General features: G+C 34.6%; 4 protein-coding genes across 4 annotated transcripts in view; 2 read left to right on the top strand and 2 right to left on the bottom strand.

The window, feature by feature from the left end:
* The window catches only part of LOC145096008 (glucan endo-1,3-beta-glucosidase, acidic-like), a 4,361-nt gene extending 3,189 nt beyond the window's left edge, over positions 1–1,172 (top strand). The window contains exon 2 of the mRNA XM_079033796.1: positions 113–1,172. Within this exon, the coding sequence (XP_078889922.1) occupies positions 113–1,083 (971 nt within the window). The 3' untranslated portion in view covers positions 1,084–1,172. The remainder of the gene's footprint in view (positions 1–112) is intronic.
* A 3,025-nt stretch (positions 1,173–4,197) lies between these two features.
* Positions 4,198–6,397, top strand: LOC145096021 (putative transcription factor PosF21). The gene is made up of 5 exons (XM_079033806.1): positions 4,198–4,464; positions 4,678–5,361; positions 5,455–5,587; positions 5,802–5,886; positions 6,008–6,397. The coding sequence occupies exons 2-5, from the start codon at positions 4,736–4,738 to the stop codon at positions 6,358–6,360; spliced, it is 1,197 nt and encodes a 398-aa protein (XP_078889932.1). The 5' UTR covers positions 4,198–4,464; positions 4,678–4,735; the 3' UTR covers positions 6,361–6,397.
* Positions 6,398–6,499: 102 nt separating this feature from the next.
* ETFQO (electron-transfer flavoprotein:ubiquinone oxidoreductase) lies at positions 6,500–10,553 on the bottom strand. The gene is made up of 18 exons (XM_079033804.1): positions 9,996–10,553; positions 9,756–9,832; positions 9,519–9,625; positions 9,357–9,438; positions 9,179–9,287; positions 9,068–9,114; positions 8,897–8,971; positions 8,674–8,790; positions 8,480–8,548; positions 8,308–8,400; positions 8,084–8,186; positions 7,755–7,879; positions 7,604–7,653; positions 7,435–7,501; positions 7,241–7,320; positions 7,028–7,156; positions 6,866–6,932; positions 6,500–6,770 (listed from the first exon to the last, which is right to left on the bottom strand). Exons 1-18 carry the CDS (start codon positions 10,423–10,425, stop codon positions 6,687–6,689), a joined length of 1,911 nt encoding a protein of 636 aa, XP_078889930.1. The 5' UTR covers positions 10,426–10,553; the 3' UTR covers positions 6,500–6,686.
* A 1,599-nt stretch (positions 10,554–12,152) lies between these two features.
* LAP3 (Calcium-dependent phosphotriesterase superfamily protein) lies at positions 12,153–13,841 on the bottom strand. The gene is made up of 4 exons (XM_079017180.1): positions 13,442–13,841; positions 13,045–13,329; positions 12,680–12,847; positions 12,153–12,564 (listed from the first exon to the last, which is right to left on the bottom strand). The coding sequence occupies exons 1-4, from the start codon at positions 13,810–13,812 to the stop codon at positions 12,165–12,167; spliced, it is 1,224 nt and encodes a 407-aa protein (XP_078873306.1). The 5' UTR covers positions 13,813–13,841; the 3' UTR covers positions 12,153–12,164.
* Between the last annotated feature and the right edge of the window lie 5,934 nt (positions 13,842–19,775).

Below are 19,775 nucleotides of genomic sequence, written 5' to 3' on the forward strand. Positions count from 1 at the left end.
TGCATTCTAAGTTCTAACCATATTTTTTTTTCAATTTAGTAAGATAGTTAAACATAAATACATTACAAAAAATATAAAATATCTAACAATTTAATTACTTGATGCAAAACAGATACACAAGCACAACAGATCGGTGTATGCAACGGCCGGCTAGGCGACAATCTGCCATCGGAAGAAGAGACAGTAAACTTTTACCAGAGGAACGGCATAACCAGGATGCGAATCTACGATCCAAATCCAGCCACTCTCCGAGCCCTCCAGAGAACCAACATCGAACTCATACTTGACGTTCCAAATATTGAACTTGAGTCCCTCACAAATCCATCCAATGCAAGAACTTGGGTTCAAAACCACATTCAAAACTACCCCGAAGTCAATTTCCGGTACATCGCCGTCGGAAACGAAGTCGATCCAAATCCAATGAAATATAACAGTCGATTTGTCGATTTCGTACTTCCGGCGATGCGAAATGTTCACCGAGCTATTGTAGACGCGAGATTAGATAACCAAATCAAGGTCTCAACAGCAACCTACTCAGCTCTGTTAGCGAACACATATCCACCAAGCGAAGGCGTGTTTCATCTCAACGCGATTAACTTTACCAAGCCGATAATTGCGTTTCTAGCTCAGAACAATTTGCCAATGCTTGCCAATATCTACCCCTATTTTGCTTGTCGTGGTAGCGCTGATGTTAATCTCCAGTATTCATTGTTTACATCGGGTCCATTAGTGCCAGATAAGGATTTAATGTATTCTAACCTTTTTGACGCCATGTATGATGCTCATTATGCGGCTCAAGCACGTCTTGGTGGAGAGAATGTGGAGATTGTTGTGTCGGAGAGTGGATGGCCGTCGGCTGGCCATCGTGTAGCGACACCGCAAAACGCTGGAACTTATTATCGGAAATTGATTGAACATGTGAAAGAAGGGAAGGGGACGCCGGCGAGGCCTGGAAGATATATAGAGGTTTATTTGTTTGCCATGTTTGATGAGAATTTGAAAGATTTAGATGGAGATGACGGAGAGAGGAACTTCGGGCTTTTCAAGCCCGATGAAGGATCCAAGTATCAACTTGGCTTCTGATTACCAAATCCATTATATAGTCTCATTAATGGGTTTTCTGTAATGTTTAATGAATAAATCATGCAATAAAAACTCTTATTGCTTGGATATTTCAAATTTACAATACCTATGTTATTATACTTTGGGCATCTCAAATCTATATAACTTTTGATATACATAATGATGTAAATCAATTCTACATCAACATCATATTTTTACGTAGAAATGGTGTTATGAATAATGTCACATTAAATTTGGTGACTTTTTTTATTAATTAACTCCAAATTTAATATTGATCGATCGTTCAAGTTTAAGTATATAACCCAAAGTTTCATGACCAGCAACTTCATTTGCGTTTGTCAATTGAAACAACAAGCAGCTTCATTGGCATTTTTTGCGTTTCATTCTCATGTATATGGTCATTATAAAAGACATATTCAAGAGCATAGTATCAGTATAACTCAAATATATGGATTATAAAGTTGTTGGTGATGATAATCCACTTCAAAGCTACCTTATAGAAGATATTATATATTTTCGTTGTTAGTTGGTAACATTCATATACATATTTCATATATTAATGTTATTATATTTATAGGTTTATGAGTAATTGAATGTGCATACATACATCTACCTGTATGAATATCCTTTGTGAAATTATATTTTTTGTATGTATGTACATAGTAATACACAACCACATAAAATCCATAGTTTTTTATGTCCTTGCTTGTGAATGTCATGTAATATTAACAAAGTTCATAATCACTTGAATGTTTACACAAAAAGATAATGTCAAAGAGAGACGACCATCATGATTGGCGATTGCTTGACAAGGTACCAAACATGTAATTTTTGTAAGACGAATATATGGCGAAAGGAAAAATATGATGCAAGAAATTGTCTTTAAAAAAAAGAACCAAAAAGGTTTATAGCCTAGCGATATCAGGAGTTAATTGAAATGTGTCCATTAGCTAAAGGTTGAGGGATCGAGTCTTGCACGAAACAAAAGATATAAATTTTAAGAATAAAATATTGGATGCGTTTATTAGCCATTTAAAAAATAATTACAAAAGCAAGAGTTAGCAAATGGGGGTGGGTCGGGCCATATAGTCACGTGAGAGGGGGTTATATTTACCATCTTTGCAATAAATCTAACCTAAATAAAAATCAATTTTGTTAAATGTGATCATCTTATTAATTTTGTTACATGTCATTTTTTAAAGTTTTAAATTATTTTTTTCCAATTATCATTTTCTTATATGTTTTACTTACTTAAATTTAAAATTCATATTTTAGTGAGATTTATATGTAAAGGAGATCTTTCTATTAAATTTAATAATGAATGCTTTACAATCTTTCAAGTATCTTATATTATATATTAAATTAGTTACTTTATTTATTATACTAGGTGTGAGACCCGTATAGTACACGAGTTTATTAAAAATAAAAATTTAATATTAATGTTTAAGCAGTCATATTTTATAAAATAATACTTTTACATAACATAATGTAATCTTTTGGAACATTTATAATAGAAATCAAATATTCTTTAGAGCATTTATGAGACTTTATTATTAAATTAATAGAATGATTTTTTTTCCTTATAAAACTCGTTAGAATTTTGTGTAATTTTATTTTAAGAAAATGAAAATTCCTAAAAAATGACAAGTGGAAATAATAATTTTAAAACTCCCACAAAATTACATGTGGTAAAACTCTTGAAAATTTGACAAATGACAAAAAAAACTTTCATTTATTAGAGAGGATTCTTTGTATTTATATAAACTTATCATTTTTAAAAATATGTAATGCTTATAAATTTATATTAAACTTTTTTTTTTCTAAACTCGTGTAATACACGAGTTTCATACCTACTTCTTAATATGCTAATTAACTATCTTTTAAAAAAAAATCTTAACCAAAGAGGCAAAGACATAGTTACATTTTTAACAATTTGGTGTAAGTGACTACTTTGTATTTTTATAATCTAGAGGGTGTTTGGCTTAGTTTTTGTGGGGCAAAAGTCGTTTTTGAAAAAGGACTTTTTGTAAAATGACTTTTTACCAAAGTTGTTTTTTAAAGTGTGTTTGGATTTGCTTTTGAAGGGAAAAAGTTAAAAGTTAAATGATGGGGTGTCAAGCCCACCAAGCAAATTACACCCTTTGTTTGCAAATAAAACGTAATATAATGGTAAAAGGGGATATCGATCATCGGGAAAATGGTTTGTATTCAATCACCAATGCAATCCAAAAGAACGAGTGTAATTAAAATAATTAACTACAATTAGACTAAAAAAGGGGGGGGTGTTTGATTCCTTGAAAACTAAAAAAACTTGAATAATTAAAAATCTCACAATTAAGCAAGTTAATGAAATGCTCAAAGGTTGGGAATAATTGGTTAACTATGGCAATTCAACATAATGAACATTTATGTGTTTATCATTAGGATCTAATACAGAGCTTATCCTTCATCCCAAATTGGTTATAGCAATCATGAAGCATGAGATGCCAAGATTCCTCATAGGTAGTATGGAGGTTAAGGAAGCCCATAACACACCTTCTTAATTAAGATCAAGGGTCAATTGAAGCAATTGATCCCAAGAAATTAATTAGCCTTAAGAATGAAGGAATCCTTAATTCCTAGAAGATGTCAAATGCTTACACATCCATAAAGGAGTTATGATTCATAAGCTAGAGATGATTTCTACCATCATAAAGCTTTTGTTCTAGATAAATTCAATGATCCAATGCAAAATCAAAGATACAAATCAACAATTGCTCATTCAATTACTAAGCTCATGATCAAAGCATCAAATAAGCATAAGAATTGCAAACTAGAATCATAAACGTAGAATAAATTGATAATCAACATAAATCCTTCAAAACCTACAAAAATTCATTGGTTTTCAACCAAAGTCAACCAAATAAAAGTATTAGCCACTCATGGCAACAAAGTAACAAGAACAATAATCTAATTGCATAAAAAAACTACCTAAGATTTGGAAAGATGAAAGGAAAATGGTTTCTAGCCCCCAAAATCGCCTCTTGCAGGTCTCTAATGGTGAAAATAAAATTATCTTAAAAGTTAAAAGAAACACCTTTGAGACATATTTGAAAGAAAAAAAGATCGAACGTTTATATATTGTCACTTCTTATTAATTCTTCTACTAATGATTTTTTTGAACATGATCATGAGTCATGACATGTTCGGATTTTTGTTCATTGATGATACGGTGTATATATAGATTTTCGGAAGGAGTTTCATTGATACGCATCTCCGATATCGTCCCTCCGACGTAACTCTCTGCATTCAGGTTAAGAATGTGCAGTTTCCGATTCCGATTATCTCTCGTATTTTCTATCTAAAATCCCCTTGTCAGAGAAATCGATGCCATCCCTAAAAGTAAGAATTTCACCCCTTTATTCGTCCTTCATGTCATATGGGTTTTCGTTCGTTTGTGTTTGGGTATTTGATTAACATCAAATCATCAATGTGCATTCTTCTTAAGATATAATTCTGAATTTCGTAACCGTTTCAGGTTTCTGATTCAATGGCATAGTTTTGATGTAATTTGAATTTTGAAATGCTTTAATATGTTCTCTTTCGTTTTGCTAGACAAGTAAAAGCTAGATTTGGGGATTCCATCTGTGTTGTGGTTTAGAGATTGTTGTAAATGGAGAAAGACGAATCTCAAAACCTTAGCAGGAGTCTCTTGCCACCTTCCGGTAGAACTCCATGTTTTCCGGTAGCCGACGGAAACAAAGAAAATTTGAAAACAGAGCAGTCAGGATCAGCTATGTTCATCACAAATGGGCCTGTAATCGCCATTGAATTTGGTGCTTTCAGTCATGATATAAGCAGAATGCCTGATTCCCCACCCAAGAACATGGGCCACCGGCGAGTGCGTTCTGAAATTGTTACTCTACTCGATGATATCACCTTCGGTAGCGATCTTGGTGTTGTAGGTAGCTTCGATGGTCCTTCATACTCCGAGAATGAAGAAGATTCATATTCTATGTACCTTGACACCGATAAGTTTAATTCTTCATCGGCAACATCTGGTTCTCACCTCCCCGACTCATCTAACGCCGCCCAAATTTCAAACTCATCAACAGCACCACCGCCGGAAAACCATGTCTCTAGCTCCGACGACAGCTGTAGATTTAAACATACACATAGTTTCTCCATGGATGGTCTTTCCTCAGGTCCAGAAGAGACATCTTCAATCGATGCTAAGAAAACAATGTCTGCTGCTAAGCTTGCTGAACTTGCTCTTGCTGATCCAAAACGTGCAAAAAGGTGCAAAATGCACCCTTTACTTATTCTAACTAAAAAAAAGTGAAAAGACAAAACTACCCTTATAACTTGGTTTTCTTTTTTCCCTTTTATTAGAATATGGGCAAATAGGCAGTCTGCTGTACGATCAAAGGAAAGAAAGATGAGATACATAACTGAGCTCGAAAGTCAAGTCCAAACACTCCAAACACAAGCAACCTCACTATCTGCCCAATTAACCATTTTACAGGTTTGTGGAGGGCATTTACGTCTTTTTCATAATCCATATATTAGAGATCAATAACTAGTCCCACGTTCTACTTTTTGGATTAAACAAAAAGTTACAGTTTTTGTCGTAAGACTAAACAATTCAATACATCTCAAACACAAACACAGTATAAGACTGTCAAATACAGCAAGACTGTTATATTCTGTATTATTAATTTTGGTTGTACCGTTGTTAGAGAGAGACACACGGTTTATTGGCGGAAAACACCGAACTAAAATTGCGGTTACAAGCCATGGAGCAACAGGTTCACGTACAAGATGGTAAGTTTTGAAGAAAAAAAAATTGATAAAAGAAAAAATTACAAATTCGGTCCCTATACTTTACTCAAAATCAAAATTTTGGTCCAATCTTTAAGTGCTTTACGCTAATTGTTGTGTTTAGTTTTAAATGATGCATTGAAGAAGGAGATACATCACCTGAGAGTAGTTACAGGACAAAATGTCATTAATGGTGGTCCGATGATGAACTTCCCGCCATCTTTCAGACCAAACCACCAGTTCCACCACCCCAACAACCACCCCATGCACACACTCTTAACTGCACAACAGATTCATCAACTTCAAATTCAGTCACGAATGCAACAACAGCACCAGTTTCAACAGCAACAGTTCCACCAATTTCAGCAGCGGCAACACCTCCACCAGTCTCAGCACCACCCATCTCCGCCTCAGCCGCCAGGACAGCGGTTGCCGGAAAATAGTGATTTGAAAAATAGCAGCTCCTTGTCAACATAGAATCTAGGTTGGTGAATAGGGTGGATATTTGGGTAATTCTTCTTAAATTTTAGATGGAAAATTGGGCAATTTTGCATATATGATTATATATGTATGTGTAACTTATTATTTAAAACTCATGATTTTGTATAAAAAAGTACAACAAAAATCATAGATTTGTGCCCTAATTTCATACAAACACGAACTTGAATCTATAAAGTTTATCAAAGTACAAAATATCGAATCTAGAAACATTCGATTAACACGTGACAATGACAACGGATAAAATCATAAAATCCCATTTGTTCTCGTTTCTTGATTTTCCACATAAATCTTCAACAACTGGTTTACATTACTGAGTAACCGGGCCCACCTCCACCTTCTGGAACTGTCCATTCAATGTTCTGCTTCGGATCTTTAATATCACACGCCTGAAACTCAAAAGAAGAAAATCAATAATCATATACCAATTTTCCCAAAAAAAAAATTAGTTATTTAAAAAAAAAAAAAAAAAAATTTGTCAAACCTTGCAGTGCAAGCAATTCTGAGCATTAATCTGGAGCTTCAATTCACCCTTGTCATCCGCAACATATCTGAATGTACACAAAAAAAAAATATTAAAAAGAAAAATCAAAAGTGAGATTATTTATTAATTAAAAAATGAATAGAATTTTTTTTTAGTTCTTACTCATATACACGAGCAGGGCAATATCGGGATTCCGGAGCTCCATATTTTGGCAAATTTACAATTTGAGGAATTTGTGGGTCCCTCAACCGAAGGTGAGGTGGCTGATCATGATTATGATTTGTATTGCTCCTATTAAACAAAACAAATTTATACAAAGAATCGTAATAATATAAATTTTATGTAATTTTTTTTTTAAGATTAATATTTAATTACCTATAAAGAGAAGTTGGCACATCAAAACTAACAATCCCATCTGGCTTTGGGTATTCAATCGGGGAGCTTACACTTGCTTCCTGTGTACATAACCATTTATTTATAAATAAATATTATTTTTAAACAATTATTTTTTCAAATACTTATAAAAATCATTTATCCAATTCCAAACAACACTTTAGTCTTTAGCTTACATGTGTTGCTTCATGATCTGGTTTTCCATGCTTTAAGGTATATGGGGCTCTTCCTTTAAGTAAATAGCTGTAAATGTGAATATAAACAAGTGAAAATTGAAATTTCATCACATGTTTCACGTGTATAGAAAGTTTAAAAATAAAAATAAAAATAAGAAGGAAATCTTACTGTTCTAGACCACTTATAGCCAAACCAGTGAAAAGCCCATGCTCAAACGCCTACATATGTTTGCAACATTTTTTAATTTTAAAATGACAAAAAAGGAACAGAAAAATAAATAAAAGAAAAAGAAAATAATAAAATAAATGTTTTATTTTACTGGGCGATAGTTGCGTGCTTGATAAAGCTCTTCCCATATCCATGATTTTTTTAAACTTTCCCAATAATTTTTCATATTTGATCCTTTATTAAGTACTTCAAAGGCAGATTCTGCTGCTAACATTCCTATAATAATAAAATAAATATTTAAAAAATATTTCAGAAAAAGACTGCATACTTGGAAAAACTTAAGGGAAAGACAAACAAGGGCAAATTTGTCAAAAGTTAGGACTTAATAAAGAAAGCGGAAAGCCTAAGTTCCCTGATTTCTTTTTTCCCTTTGTATGTGTAAAATGACCATTTTACCCTTATATTGAGAAATTTTTTTACCTGATTTCATGGCAGTATGTGTACCCTTTATTTTTGGAACATTTAAAAAGCCAGCTGCACATCCAACAACTGCTCCCCCAGGGAACACTGGATATGGAATAGACTGAAAATTAATTAGAATTATCAATTATATATTATTCGCTTTATCATAATATAATCATATAATAATTAAAAATATAACAAAATAAACAATATAAGTTTTAAAGTAAAATCATGATATGCACCTGAAAACCACCTTCATTCAAAGTCCGGGCCCCATATTGAACAACTGTCCCATTTTCAAGAAGAGGTCTGATTGCAGGATGACCTTTAAGTTTCTATAAAAAAAAATAAAAAAAAAAAAGTGTTACAAAAAATAAAAAAATAAAAAATAAGTTGTGAGTTTAAAAAAGTTACCTGGAATTCATCATAAGGGCTGAAATAAGGGTTGTGGTAATTCAAAGCACAAACTAATCCAATGGAAACCTGCATACAGATGAAAGGAATGGAATTAACAATTCCATTCCTTTTGTCAATTTCATCATAATACCAAATGGTGGAAAGAGATATTATTAATTATTATTATTATTATTATTATTATATTTATTTACTTGATTATCTTGCATATGATATAAAAAAGATCCTCCATAGGTTTTGTGATCCAAAGGCCAACCTAAAGTATGAACAACAGCACCAGGTTTATGCTTTTTGGCATCAATTTCCCAAACCTATTAACATTTTTAAAAACTAATCAACATAAATTAATCTTTTAAAAAATAAATTAAACTGAATAAAATTGGTAATTATGAGTTTATGACTAGAATCATAGCTTACCTCTTTAATTCCTAATGCATAAGTTTGATGTTGTCCATGTCCTTTCTCTCTTAAATTGTATTTCTTTATTAGTTTCTGTTAAAAAATTTCAGGTTAAAAAAAATAAAAAAAAGAAGTTGGATTTTTTAAAATGTAGAAGTGAGGATCAATATTTTTTTTTTCAATTTAAACCTCTGATAGTGCACCTCGACATCCTTCAGCAAAAAGATTTATACGCCCTGAAAATAAAGAATGTTAGAAGGGTAAAATGGTCATTTACTCATATTCATACAAAAATGCTACCTTTTAATTCTACACCAGGCTGAAAAGTATCTTTTTTAGAGCCATCTTTCCCAATTCCCATGTCATTAGTTGCAATTCCAATAACATTTTCATTTTCATCAAATAAAATCTGTATGAATATGAAGCTTGTTATTCCACACACACACACACACACATAAACACACACACACAGAGTTACCTCTTTAGCTGCAAAACCTGGGTATACTTCGACTCCTAATTCTTCAGCTTTCTGTCCTAACCAACGTACAAATTGGCTTAAACTGAATCAAAAAATATCAGTTTAGTAAGATTTAAGAAAGGTTAAAATGGTAATTAGTGAAAAAAGAAAGTATTTAATTACCTTATAACATAGTTTCCTTTATTATCGAAAGGATTTGGCAATGGGATTGCATACTTTTCTGTAAGTAGCATGAACTTATCAGAAGAAACACTGACACTAATTGGTGTCTGCATAAGCGTTTGAATATATACAAAAATGTCCACATAAAAGTTATTTGTTGAAATTAACACAAAGCACATATGAAATCTTGTAATTATTGTAGTTATAGAAGAAGCAATTGAGAAATTAAAATGTTACCTCTTCTTCTCTCCATTGTGGGATAAGTTCGTTCAATGCACGGGGTTCAAAAACATTTCCCGATAATATATGTGCACCTGTAAACAATTATGATTGTGATTACGATTTGAAGAAGCAATTGTCGATTTAATGATCTTTGTTCCAAGATGATGATCAGAAATTTGACAATTCGCATAACAATTGAGCATTTCAAAAGTAAACTCTGCGATTTAAAAGAGGCAAAAGGTAAACCAAGCATACCTACTTCTGCCCCTTTCTCCACAACGCACACAGATAAGTCTACATCATTTTCACGGCATAATTGCTTCAATCTTATGGCGGCGGATAAGCCGGCCGGACCTCCTCCGATGATAACCACGTCGTAATTAATACAATCACGAACTGTTTCGCTACTGAATCCCCTTCTCGATACCGAAAACCCAATTCTATTTAAATTAGACACTCTAAATTGGGTCGAATTTAACTGATACCCAGATGAAAAAGATCGATTGAAACCCTTGAACGAAGTTGGGGTGATCTGAAACCATTTTTGCCTGGGGGAAATGTGTTTTGATGGTGAAAAAGGTGGCGCTGAGGGATCGTGGTAGCAATAGTTGGTGGAATGAAGTGATATCGATATGATTTTTCTTGACTTTGACTTTGAGGGGGAAGAAATGATCTTTCTGAACATTATGTAGTGGAAGAAGTGTTCAAAGATGAGAGATTTCCTGCTCCGAGGGAGTTTTAGAGGGAAGAAATTGCCGTTTTATAGTCTGAAAGAACGAAATAGTCTTCCTTTTTTCTTTGAATATCCGTATGTCAATGTTACTTGAGCCGGAAAAAGTGTTAAAACAAGAAAAAAAAATGATATTTTCATTTACTGATCGGATTGGATCAGCACGTAAATCAAACAAAGCTTTTTAAATATCTTACACGTTTCATTTGTCAGGAGGAAATCATATTTAAAGGGAATATATAACAAAATAGTCATCGCAATCGCCAACGTTTTGTAATATAAAGTTCCATGATATCTTCATATTGATTGTTGGTTCCAACATGTTCAACTGGCTTGGAATGAGCTTTGAGATGCAGCTGTCCAAAAAGTTTATGATGGTATTCTTAAGCTAAAGAAAGTCCTTAGTACGAAAAATATACCAAGGTGTTCACCATGAGAGAGAGAGAGAGATGAATGGCACTGAAAAAACTTAATTGTTCAAATATTCAAGTAAGAAAATGTTGGGATGTGAAGTCTTGATCAAAATTGTCGGGGAGTGAAATCTCCATTGATGAGAGAGTAAGAAAGTGTTGTCGGACATAGAAATCACGCCACGTTGCTAGGTATCAGAAGAATATATTGGATAGTTGCAGAATGCGCTTGACACTTGGAGAATGTGTTTGGCACTTGGTAAATGCATTAGGCATTTGATAGGAGTGTTGGGCACTTTTAAAGGCGTTGTCTAGCTGCTAAATGTGCTCCAACAGCCACAGAATGCATTGTTGGAGCTAAAAAGGTGTTGTTAGGTCTTGAGAACATACTCTTAGATGTATGACAAGTGGCTATGTACATCCCTCAAAATAAGGTTAAAGAATCCATAAGCGGTTGATCCCATTTAGGGCTTAATTAAGGGTAGACATGACATCCCTCAAAATAAGGTTAAAGAATCCATAAGCGGTTGATCCCATTTAGGGCTTAATTAAGGGTAGACATGACCCATTAGAATTAGGGCATCCATATGCTTGCCTATAATTAGGCACTCTTATCTTCATCAACATTTGTGAAGCGTATGGCGCATAGTGTGTGTGAAGCACGCACAAATTTCAAGAGAGCAATCATTGTGAGTTTGAGATCATATTTTTTTAGAGCAGTTTGTTAGCAAGATAGATTTATTTTCTTTAAGAGTTCAAGTGAGTTGCAACCCCCTATGAGTGATTTTAATTGTTTTTGGAAGATTAATAAAATCCTCTCTCTCTCTACATAGATGTAGGTTAAATCAACCGAACCACGTTAGATAATATGTTCAGTTTTACAGTTTATCAAAAGTTTATTCCACATGTTTTACATAAATTGTTTATCAATTGTCACTTTAATTTGTTTTTGTTGAATCCCGAACATGATCATATGTACATCTACACTAGAATAAATCAAATATAACCAAATAGATAGGATAACCTCAAACTTGTCGGTTTGAACGCCCTTTTTTTCTTTTTGGTGTTCATAGATTGGCAATATTATCATCGATGGTTCTTTGGTATTTTCCTATTTCCATTCAAACTTTTTTTTCTTATTTTCCTAGTTTTCTGCATTCAATTGCAATCTCTAAGTTATTCAACTTATAAATGCATAATATTTAGAAGAAAAAAAAAGACAGAAACAAATCAACAAACACATCTGAATGGCTTATTACAATCAACAATTTATATGAACCCTCATCAAGGGTAAGGTAGAGTTGCGATATGATTATGAGCAACAGTGCCAATCCACAACATCCCATTAGCTTCCCTAACTTCACTAACCAGTTTCATCACTACACCCTCCTTGTCTTCAAGAACATCCAAGATCTTCCCATGTTCATCAAAAAGAGATATCACTGAGTACATTTTCATTCCCATTATTCGAGCCAAATAACGCATTTGAAATGGCAAACGAAAGTACACACTCCTCATCCAAGGGTTATTTGTCAAGATTTCTTGAGCTTTTGTCCTGCAACAATCAATAGCTACCCAAAACTGGCCTTGATCGTTTATTCTTATATTGTCGGGGAAACCAGGTAAGTTTGCCACAAGTTCGACTTTGCCTTTCTTTTCACCCTTTAACCATAGTTTCATAAGCCTAAACAAAATAAAAATCAAAGCATATTTGTCATCGCATATACTTAAACAGTTCTTAATATAGTTATATAAGGTATTAATTTGAAGAATTGATAAGATTCATCTAAAATTAGTACCGACAGTTTGTAGTCTCGGTGAACAAAAGAAAAGATTCGTCCTTCGACAATTGAACCCCATTCGGGAAAGCCAAGCCATCTAATACAACATGAGTTGACTTTGTTGGAGGGTCATATCTAAGTAGTCTTCCACTTGCCTCCCCTTCCAACATTATAAAGAAATGGTTCCTAAGCAAACCCAAGTTATCATAAGATCAAAAAAAAATGTGAATATATTAATAACATCTGACATTTTTTACTTGATTAATTAGTTGATAGAAAACGTGTCTTCCACATGGACCAAATGTATATCAAGCATTTAGACCAAAGAATAAACCAAAAATCTGTAAATGAGACCAATGTATAAAAAAGGTTATAGAACTCACACTCTATTGTACTTCTGGCTGGTGTCTGTGAAGAAGATAGATCCATTACTATGTATATCAAGGTCATTTGCAAAGAGTATCGGCTCTCCACCCATATGGGTGGACAGTGGTGTTGCTAAGCCACCGTCAGGACCAACCACCATAAGCCCATAGTACGCATCAGCAATGTATAAATTTCCGCTACTTTTATCAAACCTCAATCCTAGTGGTCGTCCACATAATGCTTCCATTTTCCATTGCTTGTATGTCGTTGAGTCTTTTCCGGTCATGCATAACTTTTCTGACCTTTTGACGTTTCGAATTAAGCATGATATATGCATATATATTATATGCATGTATGCATGTATGTATGTGTGTGTATGTTTCTAATATGCAAATAAAATATTTGATAACTTACCAATCTCGCGAAACAAGAGCGAATGTTACCCATCCTCGATCTTCGCCTGCCCACTTCACAATCCGACCATCAGCCATACCAGTATAGGGCCCATTTCCCAATGGATCAAATTCCAAGGACTCGGGTCCAAACACTTTATCCACATGTTCCAAGTTCCCAAGCCCTAGCCGGCTAAGATTGTCTGCTGGCCAACTCTCCATCACTTGGTCATATGGTGCAATATCGTTTTTCACAGGTCGGAAATCATGTCCACCAACTGGACTCATGTCAAAAGGATCCATTATCAGAAACCCTAAAACAATAGCAAGAAGAAGAACCAAATGTTGTTGCAACCGGCCATCTACCTCTTCCAAACTCTTTTTCTTCTCCATAAGTAAAGAAAAGCCCGACCGAATGGAAACGGTCGGAATGAAAGTTGTGATATGGGTTTGTAGTTTGTATATGAATGGATTTATGTTGTAGGAATTACTACATGCACTTATTGTGAAGTTATAATTGGTTGAGTTTAGGTTGCCTTTTGTTGCTCATGAATTGTGCATTGGTTCTTGTTGTGTTCTTTCTCATGTAATGTGGTTCACCTATGTCACTTTGCAACTTTTTCTTGATCTTGACCATTTCTTCGCAACTTTACTTTTTTTTTAGGTAAATATATTTTAATTAAACCAATTCTGCATTTCGCTTATATGTAAAATAATAACATACGGCATTAGTTCTCATCCATAACCGATGCATGTTTGTTACTTTATGTGAAATAATAATATCTTTTTAGTTTTTCCATTTCACACATAACTTTTTGCATCTTAATTAGAGATGTGTAAAACTTGGTCCACATCGACGAAAAAAAAGGATTGGAGCCCTATGTCTTCGCTTCAGCTCACCATTCTCGACTTATAAAAACTGACAAAATGCATAAATGATCTATGTGGCTTATCAAATATCACAAACTAGTCATTGCAAAAAATTTGACGAACATGGTCCTTGTGGTTTCCGAAACTTGCATAAATGGTTCTTTTTGCTCACATGTTACTTTTCCTCCATTAGTGTGAGAGTAATTTGGTTTTTTCAAGTTTAGTAGGGACTGAGTTTGTGACCATATGTAACCATAGGGACTATTTATGTAATTTTATATATATTTCATGTTTATGAATTTGTGACTTTTCCACCCTTTTACTTTTTAAAATGTCATTTTGACCCCCATCACTTTGAACTTTATAAAATGTTACTTCACCCCTCCATTTTCTAAATTTTGGTATTTATCATCGTAGTATATATAATCTGGAGTAAAATGCAAAAATGGTCCCTGTGGTTTGTCATTTTTTGTGGATATGGTCCAAACCTTTTAAAAATTGGATTTCTGGTCCTTATGGAGAGGTTTGTTTGTGGAACAAGCCTTTGGGGTTAACAGCCGTTTGTTTGTGGCTGTTAAACCCCTCACGTGCATTGCACATGAGGGCATAAATGTCATTTTACTTGAGGACCATTTTTACAATTCCAGAAATAAACTCGTCTGTTACCATCTTAGCGCCATATTACACACAAAATCACAAAATATTTAGTTATCTCTTCCACTTCCATCTAATTCGTCATTCGTTTTTAACGCAAAAACCCTAATCAAGATTTGGTCCAAGGTGTTTACTTGTTTTTGCTTTTCAACTGTAAATGGTGTTCGTAATGTGGGCGATTAGGCCAAAAGGCGAGACGTATGACATCACAAATGAATATGGTTAGTTTCAGTTATCCTCTGTTTACGAAATTTTGTTAGGTTTCTTGATGATCTGAAGAATTAAGCCAAAAATGCAAACATCTGATAATTTGTTACTTAATGTTTTTTGTATCTTGTAGAGCGTGTACCAACAATGTTCAGCATAAAGCTACACCATGGTGGAAATTTTACGAAGCTTCCAAACACGAAATATGTTAAAGGTGAAGTGAGATATATTGATTTAGTAGACATTGATGAGTTCTCAGTTCATGAACTAGACGCAATGATGGTTGAGCTAGGTTACTCTGTACCCCCAGTAATATATTACCATTTTAGGATTCCTCATGAAGACTTGGATTTTGGCCTCAGAGCTTTAGGGAATGATGATGATGTCTTGAATTTGGCTCAGTATATTGGAGATAACAAGGTCATTGAAGTGTATACAGAACATGGACAAACTAATTTGCTGACCTATTTTATGTCTCCAAAAGGAAAGCAAAAAGTTATTATTAAGGAGCTCTGTGATGGTGATCTTCCAAAAGAAGCAAATGTACCTCAAATACCAGCAAAGCATAAAACCCCAATGATAGATGAAGCTGATGATCAAACACAGTTGGCAGGGTATATGTCCTTGATACTCTATGACAAAGTCCCTACAGAAGTTTCACCACAGTATAGAAGAAATGTAAGGGTGAACTCAATAGTTGGTCAAAGTTCTTGTGCCAAAAAACTTTGTTTAGTTGAATTGGATGATGTAGTAGAAGATCAAGGTGGTGATCATGCTAAATTGGATGATGTTGTACAAGATCAAGGTAGTGAGAATCCTAAATTAGATGATATGGTACAAGATCAAGCTGGTGAGCATGCTAACATGGATGATGTGGTTCAAGATCAAGAGGTTGAGCATGCTAACATGGATGATGTGGTTCAAGATCAAGAGGTTGAGCATGCTAACATGGATGATGTGGTTCAAGATCAAGAGGTTGAGCATGCTAACATGGATGATGTGGTACAAGATCAAGGTGGTGACCATGATAACTTTGATTATGATAACTTTCATTATGAGAACTTTTCTCATCATCACTTTGATCCTTTTGATGGAGAACATTATCAACCACCAGAAGATGAGAATGTTGAAGACCATCAGTCTGAACATGAAAAGTCTGCTGACAGTGATGATCTTGGGCAACAATCAGAAGAACAATATGATGAACTTGTTGATGATGAAAACAATGTATCAGAAGTGGAGGTGGATATGACTAACTTTAACCTCAATCTTGATAAGGATTATGGTTGTGTTCAAATGGATGGATTTCATAACGGGGTTGGGACAAATGATGAACATGAGGACATAGAAGTCATTGACAATGATAGATGGGATTCTTTAGATGAAGGGTCAGAAGATGAAAGGAAAAGAAGATGTGTTCTTAAAAATCTGGCTAAGGAGAAAAGATGCAGTCTTGGCAATATCCATAAGGCCAGTTTTTATGTTGGGCAAAAGTTTAAATCAAAGAAAGAATTGAAAGAAAAAATTGACATGCACGCACTAGAAACTAGGAGGAATTTATATTATAAAAAGAATGACAAGCTTAGACTTCGGGCATTGTGTAGAGGTGTAGTCCCTGTCATCAATGCAAGTGGGGTGGTGGGCCTTAATACCAAAAATAAAAGCAAGGGCAAAGAGGTCAATTCAGAAAAAGTAAATTGTAGTTGGTTCCTTCATGCTTCTAGGTCAAACACAGAATCTCCTTGGTTTGTAAGGACATTAAATGACAACCATACTTGCCTTCAAAGTAGGAAGATTAGAGCTTGCACTGCTACTTTTATATCCAAGCGAATCATGGACCAAATTGACACGAATCCAGGGATTCCTCTTCGAGCTTTGCAGGAACAACTTCAAAAGGACTTCGAGGTTGGTGTTTCTATTGACAAAGTATTCAGGGCCAAGGCTATTGCAACTAAGATCGTGGAGGGTGACTATACGAAACAATATGAGATCTTGAGGGACTATGTCCTTGAATTGCAAGCAACCAATCTTGACACAACTGTCAAGATTGATGTTTACAGTGAACAAAACCCATCAAACCCAACGAGGAGGTTTAAAAGAATCTACATTTGCTTAGGTCCCCTGAAAAAAGGTTTTAAGGCTGGCCTCAGGGATCTTTTGGGTTTCGATGGTGCGCATATGAAATGACCATTTCCTGGGCAGGTTCTAACAGCAGTTGGGTTGGACTCTAACAATGGTATTTACCCCCTTGCTTATGCCATTGTTGAGACAGAGAACAAAAGTAGTTGGGTATGGTTCTTGCAGTGTTTAGGAGAAGACTTGGATCTTGGTTCAAACTCTAACTTTACCTTTATCACAGATCGACAAAAGGTATCTCTTTCTAACTTGTATTATTAATTACTTATTATTATATAAACTAAATACTTAATTATTGTTATTGTTATAGGGTTTAATACCAGCAATAGCCCAACTATTCCCATGTGTTGAGCACAGGTATTGTCTCAGGCACATACATCAGAACATGAGAGTGAAATGGAAATTGAAAGAGTACAAGGATCATTTATGGAGATGTGCAACTGCAACCACTGTACCTGAATTTGAACATTGCATGAAAGAATTTAGCAACTATGACAAGGAGGCATGTGAATGGCTTAGAAAGATTCCTCCAAAACACTGGGAAAGAAGCCATTTTACAGGTACATAAATTACCATAAATTACTATATGTTAAATGTGTACTTGTACTTAAAACAATATGTTAATTTTTTTAACAGGCAGAGCAATCTCTGATATACTGTTAAACAACCTTTGTGAGGTATTTAACAGCAAGATAATAGAGGGAAGAGATAAGCCTATCATAGGTTGTTTGGAGTATATTAGACAATACCTGATGAAGAGAATATGTAATGTTATGAAGGTGATGGACAAGGCAAAAGGGCCTTTAACACCCACTGCAACAACCATATTGGATGTAAACAAGTCTCATGCATCACATTACATTGCTAGGTGGAATAGGGGTGAGAAATACCAAGTCACTGGGGCATGGCAAGACCAACATGTTATAGATGTTAGGAACAACACATGTACTTGCAGAAAGTGGGAGCTAATAGGCATCCCATGTAAACATGCCATTGCAACCCTTTATGAAATGACCAAGAACTCAGAGGATGTTGGTGACATTTACAGGTGGGTCAATAAGGTATACTGGTTGGATACATGGAAGAATGCATATTCCTATAAGGTAGAGCCCATAAAAGGAAGAATAATGTGGCCTAAAAGTTTGTGTCCCACCACACTTGTCCCTCCAATACATCACAAGCAACCAGGTAGGCCTACAAAGAAGAGGAAGAAAAGTGAGGATGAAAAATTGAGTCAGAGTCAAAGAGGGAGTCAAAGTCAGACTGGTACTCATGGTGTAAGTCAGGAAGAAGGCTGTAAAGTGGGTCCTGATGGAGTTCAAAAATTAACAAGGAAATATGTCAGTGTAACATGTGCAAAATGCAAAAACAAAGGTCACAACTCAAGGACATGCAAAGGTCAAGGAGGTGGAAGTTAGGTGGAAGTTGAAGATCAAGGTTGTGTTTGTTTTGGCAGATGTTATTTGCTACTTTTGGAAGTGTTTTGATGTTAAACAACTTATGACTTATGGTTCTTTTGGTTTTCATTAGTATGATAAGTATTAGAACATATATATATGGTTGCATATTTTGGGATAATGTAATTGCACTATATGCTTGTAGTCTATTATGTAATTGTAGCCTTGGTTATTATGGTTTTTTGTTATTGTTGTTTATTATAACCATTATAGTCAATTATTCACATTAACCTTTCTTTCACCTTACAAAAACTACAAAGAACCTTACAAACAACATAAGCAACTCCATAAAATTCATATTTATATCAGGAAGTCATTTACTACATACACAACTTACTTTGACCTTACAAACAACTACAAAGAACCTAGGTCAAAGTACCAAAACCATTAATTCACCAAAAAACCACACTTTTATCGATCTTCAACAAATAAAAACCCACCCCATTGACCTATTACCTAAACCTAAACAGACCTTATGAACAAAATCACAAAAAACACCCAACTAGCCAGCAACATGATCTTCAGAGCTGTGCACCAAGCTTGCATTCGGTTAATATTTCTCAATAGTCCAGGAATAATGACTTTAGACCTTTCACACATGGGGGGATCAACCCATCCGATGAAGCGACAAGCAGAATCCTTCAAAAAGGGGAAAATAACAAATGTTATTTGATTACAAATCAAAATGGGTGCAAACGAATTTCTTTACCTTTTGAGGGCAAGCATAGAAACGTCTGCCTGGGTTCTTTGGTGTCCATGAGCATTTAACAACAGCAAACTTACCACAAAAACAGAGAACCATCGTGTGATTAACTAACACCCCGACAGTTAACAAAGAGAGATGAGAGAAGGAAGAGAGAAGGAAGAACAACTTCGAAGTTGCAGAACAACGTTTGGGGAAGAACTTGAACGTTGGGGAAGTCTTATATGTTATTTCTGGAATTGTAAAAATGGTCCCTCAAGTAAAATGACATTTATGCCCTCATGTGCAATGCACGTGAGGGGTTTAACAGCCACAAACAAACGGCTGTT

This window comes from Lactuca serriola, chromosome 1 (assembly GCF_051521515.1).
Source record: "Lactuca serriola cultivar US96UC23 chromosome 1, Lser_US96UC23_V15, whole genome shotgun sequence".
NCBI lineage: Eukaryota > Viridiplantae > Streptophyta > Magnoliopsida > Asterales > Asteraceae > Lactuca > Lactuca serriola.

Bases quoted from the DNA above. Each gene is read 5' to 3' on its own strand.
- ETFQO (XM_079033804.1), bottom strand. From the start codon at position 10,425: ATGTTCAGAAAGATCATTTCTTCCCCCTCAAAGTCAAAGTCAAGAAAA. The intron at 9,833-9,995 runs GTATGCTTGGTT...AATTGTTTACAG, and splicing joins GGAGAAAGGGGCAGAAGTAG to GTGCACATATATTATCGGGA. The intron at 9,115-9,178 runs GTAGCATTTTTG...CTTTATTTTCAG, and splicing joins GCCTGGTGTAGAATTAAAAG to GGCGTATAAATCTTTTTGCT.
- LOC145096021 (XM_079033806.1), top strand. From the start codon at position 4,736: ATGGAGAAAGACGAATCTCAAAACCTTAGCAGGAGTCTCTTGCCACCT. The intron at 5,362-5,454 runs GTGCAAAATGCA...CCCTTTTATTAG, and splicing joins GATCCAAAACGTGCAAAAAG to AATATGGGCAAATAGGCAGT. The intron at 5,887-6,007 runs GTAAGTTTTGAA...TGTTGTGTTTAG, and splicing joins ACAGGTTCACGTACAAGATG to TTTTAAATGATGCATTGAAG.
- LAP3 (XM_079017180.1), bottom strand. From the start codon at position 13,812: ATGGAGAAGAAAAAGAGTTTGGAAGAGGTAGATGGCCGGTTGCAACAA. The intron at 13,330-13,441 runs GTAAGTTATCAA...AAACGTCAAAAG, and splicing joins GCTCTTGTTTCGCGAGATTG to GTCAGAAAAGTTATGCATGA. The intron at 12,565-12,679 runs GTACTAATTTTA...TATTTTGTTTAG, and splicing joins ACCGAGACTACAAACTGTCG to GCTTATGAAACTATGGTTAA.